Source organism: Beta vulgaris, chromosome 6 (assembly GCF_026745355.1).
Source record: "Beta vulgaris subsp. vulgaris cultivar EL10 chromosome 6, EL10.2, whole genome shotgun sequence".
Lineage (NCBI taxonomy): Eukaryota > Viridiplantae > Streptophyta > Magnoliopsida > Caryophyllales > Amaranthaceae > Beta > Beta vulgaris.
The window spans coordinates 9,260,372-9,273,578 of NC_079207.1; the positions used below are offsets into that span (position 1 = coordinate 9,260,372).

Sequence of the window (13,207 nt, forward strand, 5' to 3'; positions counted from 1 at the left end):
GACAATAATACAAGTAAAATACTATACATTGTGGTACTTTAATAAAAAATTCTAATAATAACATACTCCTTCCGTTTCCTAAAGATCTTCCCACTTACTGTTCCTACAGATACCAAGGAAAATCAAATTGTGTGGGGCATGATGTGAATAAAGTAGGAGAGAGAAAGGGGTTAAGATAAATAAATAAATAAATAAAAAGGGGTTAAAGTAGGAGAGAGAAAGGGATTAAAATTGAATTAATAATGTAATGGTGGACCATATGATAGTGACATGAGAGGGTAAATAGGGAAATTTGTTTTGCCAAAATAAGGATAAAGAAAAGTGGGAAGATCTTTTGGAAAACCCTTAAACGGAAAGTGGGAGATCTTTTAGGAAACGGAGGGAGTAATCAGCTAATAGTAATATGAATAATAAAATAAGACATAATACAAATAAATAATAAAATAATAGACATAATCAAATAAATAAAATAATAGACATAATACAATAAATAATAAATAATAGACACTAATACAAGTATAATACTATATAATCATTGTGGTACTTTAATTAATTCTAATAATAACATAATCCGCTAATAGTGATATGAAATTATGAATAACAAAATAGTGGACAATAATACAAATGTTTATTAAACATTGACTATATTGGACCTTATTGGACCTTATTATACCTGATTGGAACTTATTGGACCTTATTAGACCTGATTGGAACTTATTGCACCTGATTAGAACTTATTGCACCTGATTGGAACTTATTGCATCTGATTGGAATTTATTGGACCTTATTAGACCTTATTGGAACTTATTATCTGAACTTATCTGAACTTATTGGACCTGAAATTTAATTTTTTAAGCTGAACAGAACGCACCCTTAGTTAGAGCCCGTTTTCCCAGCTTATTTTCAGTTCAGCTCTTGACAATACTTTTACTCTTGCGTATCACTATTCATTTCAGTTCAATTCAGTTCAGTTGTTTTATGCCGAAGAGAACAGACCCTTAAGCAAGTTAACGCTTGATAGTAGATTAGTAGAGAGATGTAAGGAAATCCCCTACTTCTAAGAAAACGTTAAAATTACAAATCTAGACCCATCCCCGCCCCACTTAAGCGGAGATGGGGCGGGTCTCCTACTTGACCCGCCCCACTGACATTCCTATGAATCAATTGTAAGTGCAAGAGTGATTTTGATGATTTACTCGGTAGAATTAAAAAGTTAACAATAAAATTAGAGTGTGTTCTTTTCACCTAAATTTAGTGACATATTTTATCTACAATCCCTCTCTCTTTCTCTTTACGAGGATATTAATCGTTTAGTGCAAAAAAGGATAAAAAGTAGTTGAAAATTGAAGAATATTGCTTACATCTACTGAGCTTATTATATTGACTTCTTATTAAAATTTGGAGCAAAATCCAGTTATATGTTTATCATGTGGCAAACAAAGTTGTAATTATTATATGTTTATTATGTTTATATTGACTTCTTATTAAAAAAGAAATAGTTTCAATATTAAAACAAAAAAAAAATCTGTAAATCTAGTAAATTAAGGTCGTCAAGTCCATCAACCCCTATTTCTTTCTCCCTCCTTCCCCTCCCACGGCCTATGATCATAGTATGATCATAGCAATACGGGACTTGATGGAGACATGAAAATCTCCATGTAACATTATTGCTCTACTAATATTGCAAACATTATTACTAGAAAAATAGAAAATGAATAAATGAATAATTTTATTACTATTAACATCAAAAAAAATTAATTTAGCAGATAACACTATATGTCTATATCTATTATCTAATACAAATCTAAAGTATCAATAGTGTTGCTGTTACGTGTGGCCTAGAAATCTATCCCTACAGTACAGCCAAACTTCTTTACAAGATGGTTCCCAGTAACCATATGTGCAAGAAGAGCCAATATGCAATAAACCCAAGACGAGCTCGTGGCCGACTCCTTAACAATCGATCACCAGATACCCTGCATGAATTGGGAATGAAGGATTAGTACCACGGTAACAATTGCGATGACTCTACATGTTTATCAAGTTACTTAAGATCGCAGAGTTCAGCTACTTGTCATATTGGTGGTCAAAATCAGGCAGTAACATCAACTACCCTAAATCGGTTTAACCAAAATGTATCCATCCAAAACATAGATGAGAAGCCTCGATATTTGCAATCGTCAGGTTGGGAATGCAATCATATGTTTCACAATATTGACGGATACATTCTGATCATGAAGTAGAAACACAGTTTGTTTCAATAGAGAATCAGACTATGCGTTTCTTCATTTGCTACTAATCGTACTAAGTACTGTAGATCTATTCCCTAAAGTCCCCCGTGTTAAGCAGAAGCGTTATTCACTTTTGAGAGTTTGGTACATATTTTTCACTTACCCGTTCTTCCATTTCATTCCCTTGTACTATAACTTACAAAATTGAACTGTGTAGATACATCACATAAAATAAGATTCAAGATGAGATAAAAATTTACCATATTCCATCAATCCTATCAGCTAACATCTTTCCTTGTATAGGAACAAGACCTGATGTATTGAGAGACTTGAAGAAATGTCCTGCAAAAATTTATGTAAATTTTAATTATCCAGATCAATAATAAATTGAAAACCAGAAAGTTCTCATCCCGTAATTTTACAGACCTTTATCCTCGACTGGTTCATTATCCAACAGCCGACTTGATTCTGAATCAATATTTACAGCAATATGATCACTTGACCCCTTCCGCAACGTTCTTACATGAGTAGAAGATGGAACAGGAGAAATTGTAGCTTTTGATACGGAACCCTGAAAAAATAAAAATGAACACTTATAGTCATACACCAGTTTATGGCCCAGCACCCAAACAACAATAGTTAAACATGCCAAACTTCTATGCAGCAATTTAACATTAACACTAGCACACTCTCCACAAATGCACAATGATAAGAGTAACAAATATAGAAACATAATACCAGACTACAAAACTTTTATATGAAACCATGCAAACCTTAGTGAATTCCTAACTAGATTCTGAAATTTAGAATAACTAACCAAGAAAACATATGCAATGCCTTAATAAATAAAAGCCATATAAGCAACCCTAGTGTACAAATCTATCCGAAATCTAACAACCTAACTCGTGACACATTAATAACAGTACTCTGTAAAACCAAAAATAAATCAGGATACAGAATTTTAAAAAAGTAGGTCTTTACCACATCTTCAATTTCAGAAATCTCAGATGCTGAGGGTTGTGTAGTTGCTTCAAGAAGGCTCGTTTCCTGGATTGTATCAGGGGAGACAACCCTAGATTGAAGTGAATCTTCAAGTTCTTTCACCCTCAATGATAATTCATCCACATCCTTTTGACTTCCATACAACTTTGAATCAAGTTCATGGACTTCAGATTTTGAATTTTCAGACTCCGTAATTAAAGCCATTACCATCTTTTCTAACAATTGTAAAAGATCCTTTGCAGGGATTTTCCCCTGGTCTCCAATTGCATCACCTCTAATTTTCTGGATGGTCCTCTGCAGACCTGATTCAAGATCAACTAATTGACTCTTGACCTTGGCCAACTCTAGCTCATCAGTGTGCTTCCAGATTTCTGTACCAAATTCAAGGTCTTTAGCTTTCAATTTTTCACATTCCAAAGTTACCGCCATTACCATTTTCTCCAGAACCTGTATAAGATCACTTGTAGCAAGAGGCTTCAAGCTCTCAATTTCATCACCTCCCAAATTCTTGATAATTCTTTGCACACCTGCCTCCAGATCAAATATTTGCTCTTTAAGCTTTGTTAATTCTTGCTCAGAATTGATGCTCTTTTTAACCTCAAATTCAAGTTCATGGACCTTGGATTTCAAATTTTCAGAATTGGAGACTGCCGTCACTACTTTCTCTTCAATTACCTGTAAAATGTCATCTGTAGAAACAGGTGCTTGGTCCACAATTATATCTCTACCGGCAAACTTCTGAATAATTCTGTCAAGCCCAGACTCCATGTTGATAACTTTGCTCCTAACCAGCGCCAATTCTTGCTCATGGCCACTGCTTTCTTGAATTTTTTCCTTCAGATATTCTAATTCATGAAGTTGATCTGTAAGGGCAGTCTGCAGTTCTTCTTTTTCCTGGGAAAGCAATTCAATTTGATGTTGCAACTCAGGGAAGGTATCAACAACATACAGAAGCTTCTTTATTTGGGATGAATCCTTGGGCTCCAAGTCCCCACCTTGAGAATCTTCCATTAATACATCTATCCTATTTGATCTGGTCACAAGGTTCTCCACATGAGATGCCCAATAAAGTGCCTCTCCCACCTCTGAAATAGAAGACACAAACAATGAAGTAAGATAATAATTACATATCTACTTCTATCCCCCTATTATCCATCTCAAGCATTAAAAACTCACAATATTGCAAGTCCTCAGAATATTAGGTGGGCAAATTTTGAGGGAAGAAATGAGTATATAGACGAGAATATGCTCACCTTTCTCTTTCATTGTCAAAATGCTCTGCAAAGATGATATCTCAACATCTTTCTCCCTCAAGTTAGCCTCGATTTCTAGATTACTTTTCAGCTTAAGCTTTAGGTCGCTGCATATATTTTGTAGTTCGGCTAGATCAGTCTCCAATTCACGGACCTTCATATTGGATAGATCCCGTTCCTCCAGACTCTTGTCTGCAACTATTTTCAGTTCATTCACGTTATCCTGCAATTTCTCAACTTCTGTCAGAAACTCGCTCCTTGAATTCTCCAACTGCTTGCACACACCACAAGCTTTTCTGGTAGCCAATAACAGCATCTCAGTAGCTTTCACATGCTTGTTTTCACTTAACTTTGGCTCGTTTTCTGCATGATCACTAGATGAGGTTATTTCTGCCATTTGTTTTTCAACTTCAAATTGCAACATTTGTGTAGCTTCAGTACAAGCAGACAGCAAAAGTGAAACATCATCTTCCAGAGGGGCCACCTTATGCTCCAGAGCTTGATAATCTGTTTCCGTACTTTTCACTTTCTGGTCCAGAATTTGCAGCTCCTCAGCCATAGATGTTATAATTTTGCTTGTAGACTGTAATTCTTGCACAATAGAAGTATCACATTCACTCAGAAAGGAAGAAAAACCATCAACTTTCTCAGAGAAGGTCCTCTTTCTCATATGAAAGCTTTCCACTATCTTCTGAACATAAAAGGAAATATCACTACCCTCTACAGCATCTGCCTGACTGCTAACATTATTCAAATCAACAATGTCATCAAGGCTGACTGAAAGTAACTTTGATAGGCAAGAGGGTTCCTGACAAAACAGACAAGTGAAAAACTAACAATAAGCTTCCTTTAATTACACCAACGGAAGATCAGCTAAAACCTGGAAACTGACGCACAAGAAACTTAGGAGTATGATATGAAGGCTTTATTTTTAAAAAAAATTTACTTCAATATTTTTGAATTAACCTTTAGCTTCACAGCAGAATTTAAACGGTAGGGGGAGGAGGTTCCTTAAAACGAGGCCAATTAGCACATACGTGTCCAAAAGTTAAATTGTAACCAGCAAAGAGGATATAAAGGATGATGAAAAACATCCAAAGTGAGGGAAAGAGAATGATAAGAGAATATCAGGTATGACAGAGGTGAATGCAAATGCAAATTAAAGATTTCACAGTTTTAAGCATATGACTGCATGTTACCTTGGAGACAGGATCATTTGCTGGACTCAGCTTAGCACATCGGCCTCTGATGATATTGAACAAATCTTCCATTTCTTTGAGGCTGTCAAATTTTGACTCGCAACATTTTCTCAGTGAAGAGAGTAAAGTCTCATCTTCCCCAAGCAGTTCAAGTCCTTTAAGGTGATCAAAGAGCTCCAAGGACCTGCTTTCTAAGCTACCATGAGTTCCATCCAACTCCTCCAAACAGGTACTAAGTTTGGCACTTAATGTTGATATTTCCTGTTCAGCGGCTTTCTTTTCACTGTCCAGTTCGGAAAAATCATTTTCCGCCTTTGAAAGTGCATCTTCAAGGGATTTTACATTCGAGTGTGCCTCTTGCAGCTTGTTATCCCAGATGTCAGCTTCTTCTTTCAACTCCTTCAATCTTTCTCAAGCTAGTTCTAATTACCTGTGCAGCATTGCTTTCATCAGTTAACACAGCAATTCTGCCTCCAAATGAGTACTGTATCTTCGAGAGTTTTCACAGTTGTGGTAGCATTTGACAATTTGCTAGTGAGATCATTAATTTCAGATCTTGCTTTATCTAATTCTTCCTCTGCAAGAACTCTATTAGATTCAGCTTCTTCCTTTTCCTTGCCAAGCCTGGAGACATTGGTTTCTGCAACTGCAAGAGAATTTTCCAGCGCAGTTTTAGCTGCACCAGCTTCAGCAAACAACTGTGCCTCCAGCATTGCTTTTTCCAGTTGTTCTAGAGCAATAGTCCGGCCAACTTCGAGCTCTGTCTTCTCTTGAGCAAGTTGAGAATTTTTCTCTTCTGCAATTGCCAGTGCATATTCAAGCGACTTGATAGCTGAATGTGCTTCTGAGACATTGGTAGTCAAAGTTTCAACTTCATGCAATGCATTCTCCAGCTGTTGCTGCACCTGTTCTCTGATAGCTTCGCACTCACTTAAGTACCCAGCAAGCCATTTTAATTTTTCAACAGGCTCTTCAAAACTTGATTCTGCAGGTAGTGTAATGCTACTGATTGACTCTGTCAGAGAATTCAACAACTTGTTGCTCATTGATAGATCCCTTTCTAGTAGACTTCGTTGATCATTTAGAGCAAGAAGATCTTCCTCCAACTTTGCAATGCCCTGAACCTGTTCAGATAGCCTACTAGTCTCATTTTCGTAGTTACTAATTGCCAGAAGTTTCTGCTCTAGTTCAAGCCTTAACCTCTCGATTTCCGAACTCTTCTCATCAATAAGTTGCTTCAGACCCTCTCGTTCTTGAACCAGTCCCTTTCCCTTTTTCACCGCCATTGATAATTTTTCCCGTATTAAAGACGATTTCTCCTCAGTCCGTTCAAGATCCTTCTGCAGCTTCTCATTGTGTTCCTTAAGAGTGGCTATTTCTTCAGAAGCCTTTGTTGAATCAATAAACAACTTATTCATCCCCGCTTTCATATTTTGGGTCTCATCTTCCAACAAATACTCATGGAGAGCCAAGTCTTGGGCCTTAACATACACGAGCTTTTGCAAGATCTGATGAAAATCGTCTTTGACCTCTGATGATTCATGAGTCGAACTGCTCCGTTCTATTATTGTTGCAAGGCATTTCTCTACAACCACACCTGCCTCTGAATGTTGGCTGTCATCCGCTGTGACTCCAGAAGCCTCCAGCAAAATCCTTAACATGTCTTCCTTCTCCAATACAGCTTGATGCTCTCTCTGAAGAATTGCTTCAAATCTGTGACTCATATCGTCCAATTCCATAGTGACATAATCCTTCTCTACTAGAACTGTTGAAAGTGAAGCAACTAAGTGGTCCATCTCTCTGGAAGTCATGTCCCTTATTCTAGAATTCTCCACTTGCAATGCACCTATTTCTGCCTCAGCCTCAATAAGTGATTCTCTGGTTCTTGCAGTTTCATCCTGCAGCTTTCTTATTTCAGTATTTGCCTGATCATATGATTTGGTAAGCCAGCCAAGTCGAGATTCAATGTCTGAAAAAGAAATATTATCTGGGAGATCAATTGACAACAAGGCATCAGCCAGTTGATGAAACTTCAGTGAATCATCCTTCAATGCATTCCTCTCTTCCACAAGCCATCTGATTCTTTCAGTAACATCCTTTGATGTTGATATCTCTGGAATACCACTCTGAAGTATAATATCTTCCAAATTTTCAAACATGAGATCTTTCTGCATTAGCATATCCTGCAATGATGCACTTGACATTTGGCTTTTCACTAACTCTTCCTTAATCAACTCAGCAGCTTCTAGCGCACTAGACTTCTCTTGCAATTCAACAAGACATTTCTCCAGTTCACTTGATTTATCAGCTATAGTTTGTTTCAGTGAGTCTCTCTGCTGAACCAATGCCTTCCCCTTAGTCACGGCTAGGGAAAGCTTTTCTTTGGTATTTGAATACCTGTGTTTTTCCTGTTCCAGTTCAGCTTTCAATTTCTCAAGTTCTGCATTTGCTGTGTCAGCCATTGCCTTGTGTGCGCCTAGTTGCTCCATCAGCTTACTGTTTTCACTTTCCATATGGCTCATTTTTTCCACAAAGTCTGCTTCCTTATTTCTGAACCCAAGCAACTCTTCATTTGCTGTAGCGTATATCACCCCAAAATCAGTCTGCTCTGCAAGTTCAGGCCTCAACTGCGCCAAACACTGCCTTAGCTGATCACCTTGATAAAGGAACCAGTTATAGTTTTCCATCAAGGAAAACACACTTTTCTCAATGTAAGCTATCTTCCCTACAAGAGAGTTATCTAGTAATTCCCCTACATACACAATAGACGCAAAAGAACTCAGCATCCTGGTTGTAGCATCTTCCATGTACTGATCCTTCTGAAATTGAACCTCTGCTGACTCATTTTGAACTGAATTCATATAAGAATTGACAACTTCACGCGACACTGAAGCTTCTGTGGATTTTGTATTCAAATCCTGGAATTCTTCTATTACGTTCCTAACAAACATGGAGCATTCATGTATCAATTCATGCAGTGTTGTCTGTTCTACATCTGCATGAAACTGGTCAAGAGATCCAGATTGATTTTCATTTCGCAACAACTGCTTATTAATTAAATCCCTCATCTGATCTCGGAGATTAGCAATCCCTTTTGCAGCCATCTCCATCTCATCCTGCATAACAAAACCAAAAAGAATCACATTACCTTCTAGATATACAAAAGTTTACAAGAGAAAAGTCTGTGATAACAAGTGAAAACCTTGTGTTCCCTCACAATGCTCTCTTTCTCATTTACAGTCTTATCCAGCATGGCTCGTAGCCTCTCCATTTCATCCACCATGTAATCGTTCTGCATCTCATTGTCCAACCCACTAAACCGAGCCCGGGGCACACGACTTCTGTCTTCTTCCCACTCCGGGCTCTCTTGAGTCAAAGAATCTCTACCATCAGCTCCCAAATCCTCAGGGGCATCAAGAAACATATCTTCCCTCCCAGCATCCTCCGACACCACCACACCATCAGAATCTCCACCACTTCCATTATTATCCGCATTCACAATCACCCCATCATCATTACTGTTATTACTATCATAATTAGCTTCCCTTGAGCTCATTTCCTGCATTGATACAACACAAGTTGAACCTCATCCATTGAATTTCCAAAAGATTATTACTACCATCAACAATTATGTAAAATAACACCCTTCTACACAACCAAATACATACTATTACATAAAGCCATAAAAGATCACTCTTTACTCAATACAGTCTATATCAATGCCTCTAAAGATCTTTTATTTTGTGCTAATAGAGAGTACAGACTTTTTCAATAGATTCTTAACACAATACACATACAACAAAATAGTATTATAACATATTTCATATAAACCAACAAGTCGAGATGATACAGATCAACCTCTTCTCGCGCCAAAGATCTTACCCTTTTAAAAGCAACTTTTGTTCCATCTTTTCCCCATTTCCATTTACCACACCCCCCCCCCCCTCTATCACCCCCTCCCTCTTTTCAGTTCCATTCAATAATTCACCCTACATTAAAACCTCTAGTAACTACATTCATCATCGACAAATTCGGGTTTTTCCTTTCGGATTCGAACACGAAAACCATAAACAATCAACAATACAAGCTCACAAATACTCAAATAAACTAATTATTATTTCTCCAATAACTCTATTAACAATCTAACAAATGAACAAATGAAAAACCCCAATATTAATTAGCAATCAAACAACTAAAATGACAATATAACTGAAATTAGTAAGCAAATTAACAGCATTAATAATAATAATTAATCAGTACCTGATTATTAGTTGACTCAGAATTAACACCGACATCGTCATCTTCATCATTAACTACTCCTGCTGCTAATGATTCTAGATTGTTCTCAGAATCAAAATTTTCCGACATTCTTAATCACATATAATCTAATTAATCTACAAACATAGCTCAGATTCAATTCAAAAAATTCAAGAATTTGAAGAAGAATTGAAGAAAAGAAAAACTGGAAAGAAACGACGTCGTAGTATAGAAGAAGAAAGAGTGTTGGTTGACTATATGTAGATCCAATTGAAATCGTAAAACTGAGGTGAAGTAGGAAAGAGATAGAAAGAGAGCCAAAGGAAGAAGATGACTGATACGACGTCGTTCTTTTCAGTCAACAATACAGAGCTTAATTAATTTTTGTAATTTTATGAATAATAACGAGTATGATTTTATTTTATTTAAATGATTTGTATTTTCTGGGATTTGGGGAAAATATAATGAAATAATGATGAGACAAAACTTTACTACATAATACTATGAAATAAAAAGTTAGGCAAAATGAAGGTGTTACGTTGTTGAGACGAATGATGAGGGAACAACCGAACAAGCAAGGCAAAGGCGTAACAATTAACACGAACACACGATGTGTGTGTTTGGGGAGTGTGTGTGTGTCCGTGTGATGCGTCAACTTGTCTATAAGAGTTGGGTCTTGCTATTTGACGCCCCGATATTTCCTACTAACGCCCTAAATACAGTATTTTTATATTGTATATTTATACCTTTATTATTTTCTCTCTTCTTTACTTCCCCTCCCCTCTCCCTTCACCACCAACACCTCCGCCACTAACACCGCTGCAGATTATGAACACTTGTATTTTCAATTCCCATGTACTGTGTTCGCCATATGTTCATAATACAAGTGTTGAATTGAAATCTGTAGAAAGTTACAAAATAAGTGTTCATATGTGGTGTGGTTTTCATAGTACATAAGTTATTGAACATTGTAAAGAATTTTTCAACGGAAAATTTTATAAAATGCAGATTCTATAACTTATGTATTATGAACACCACACCCACATATGAACACTTGTATTTTCCGCCAGAAAAACTTATTTTCTAACTTTCTGCAAATTTCAATTCAATAAATCCAGATTCCTATGCAGAATAATGAAAACAGAAGCTTTATGAACAATTGTATGAACATAACTTTGCAAACTCAACAGTGAAGTTTTGAAACTCACCAAATTAGCAGATGAAGATACTAAACTAACAGGAGGTTGATTTTTTTTTAAAAAAAAATTATAAAGAGGCGTCCACCATGGACGCCCCACCACCGGTGGAGGCGTCCATGGCAGGCGCCTCACCTTCTGGTGGAACGTCTGCCATGGACGCCTTTAAGATTTGAATTTTTTTTAAAAAAAATATGGAGAGGCGTCCACCATGGACGCCCCACCATCGGTGGAGGCGTCCATGGCAGGCGCCTCACCTTGTGGTGGAGCGCCTGCCATGGACGCCTCCACCGATGGTGGGGCGTCCATGGTGGGCGCCTCCCTTCTTTTTTTAAAAAAAAAAATACACCGTAAATGCATAAAACAGGGGATGGAAGAGGGTGGGGGTACGGCGTCGGCGGTAGTGGTGCGTCGGTGATGCTGTGTCGGCACCGGTGGTGCCCAGTGAGTATGTGGAAGAATATGTGATGGTGTATCGGCACCGGTGGTGGTATGTTGGCATAGGTGGTGCCCAGTGAGTATGTGGAAGAATATGTGATGGTGTGTCGGCACCGGTGGTGGTATGTTGGCACCGATGGTGCCCAGTGAGTATGTGGAAGAATATGGGAGGGAAGTGTTAGAAGAAAGGGAGAAAATACAGTATAGTATACGTATTTATGGCGTTACTAGGAAATTTTAGGGCGTCATTTAGCAAACCAGTAAGAGTTTGAAGCTATACAAAGACAAAAACATCATCCGGACGGTTAATCTCTAGTGGAGATGTGGTGCACTTTAGGGTTCGACTATGTCAATTATAAGTATTTTTTTTTTATTTGTATGAGTCTTTAAGACAGTATAAAGTACAAAGAAAAAACGAGGGGATTTGAATCTGTAATCTTTCATTCGCAACAACTCAATCTCAACTACTAGGCCAAGACATCCTTGGTACTATGTCAATGATATGTTCGGGTGAATATATCATATTGGTTAGATCGTGTTATTGTGTGGCACAACACGACATGACACACTATCCTATGTGTTAGTGTTTTTTTTCTAGAGAATTATGATAAGACATAGGAGATGACAAAACAAGTTTAAAATGTTTTAAATTTGACTTAAAACACGCAAGCATGGTACAGCGGGTGGCATGTAGGATTGGGTTGTTCCTAGTGTCACGGGTCATCTCCCACACCAAGGATGGGCGTCAATAGGGTCACTAGGCACTTAGGCAGTGAGGAAGCAAAGGGGTCTGGGGGATGTCCATGGTGTCTAGCAGCACACTTCCCCCTACAGAGTTATATTTTGCATTTGTCTTGCAATATTATACTAGTGAATAAGCTATTGACAAATTAACAATAATTCAAAAATTGGAAAAAGAAAATTCGTTTATTAAGAGGCAAAATTATACACTATTTTTGTGAAAAGGGTAAACTCGTAAAAATTGATTACCGATTTACCTTTTTTCACCAAAAAAAACAAAGTCCCTTGTTTGTTCAAGGTTATAAACTTGAATTTTTTTTTTCAAATTTCTACTTCAATAGTAGATAAAAACTAGCATAGTGCCAGTGCGATGCACAGTTTATAAATCAAACTAGTTATTAGGACCGAGCTATGTCCTGGGTAAGAAAAAATTTCATTTATTGATATAATACTTTATGATAATAACACTAAATACAACATTGCCTAGTGGTTAAAACTTTAGTATATGTACTTGAGGTATTGGGATCAAACCCTATACTATGCAATGTCTTACTTTTTTATTGTACATGGATTACATGAACTATAACTCCTTAGGGAGAGCGCCACATGGCACAGTTTCTTGTTTTTGCACGCCTTTTAATATATTTGTATAGATTAGTTATCTCGTAAAAAAAAAAATCTATTAGTAATAATGAGTGCATTTACATTAACAACTAAGTTATTAAATTGCTACTCACTCGCAACAATAACTGATACACAAAATAATATTGTCTGAATAGTATTTCATGTTATTTGCATTGCAGTTTGTTTCTGCTAAGAAATTGAGGGTGATCACAAATGCTGATGTGTGCTAAGAGACTTGAGATGGCCCCCAAAAAGGTACGCCTGAG

The 13,207-nt window shown here is 37.1% G+C and overlaps 1 protein-coding gene across 1 annotated transcript; it reads right to left on the reverse strand.

Annotated features, from left to right (window-relative positions):
• Positions 1 to 1,712: 1,712 nt before the first annotated feature.
• LOC104895528 (trans-Golgi network-localized SYP41-interacting protein 1) lies at positions 1,713 to 10,462 on the reverse strand. Its single transcript, XM_010682066.4, is given in 10 exon segments — positions 1,713 to 1,976; positions 2,492 to 2,573; positions 2,658 to 2,802; positions 3,213 to 4,318; positions 4,487 to 5,294; positions 5,686 to 6,097; positions 6,099 to 6,167; positions 6,169 to 8,801; positions 8,888 to 9,244; positions 9,946 to 10,462. Coding segments are annotated over 10 exon segments (5,823 nt in total). The 5' UTR covers positions 10,054 to 10,462; the 3' UTR covers positions 1,713 to 1,873.
• Positions 10,463 to 13,207: the final 2,745 nt, after the last annotated feature.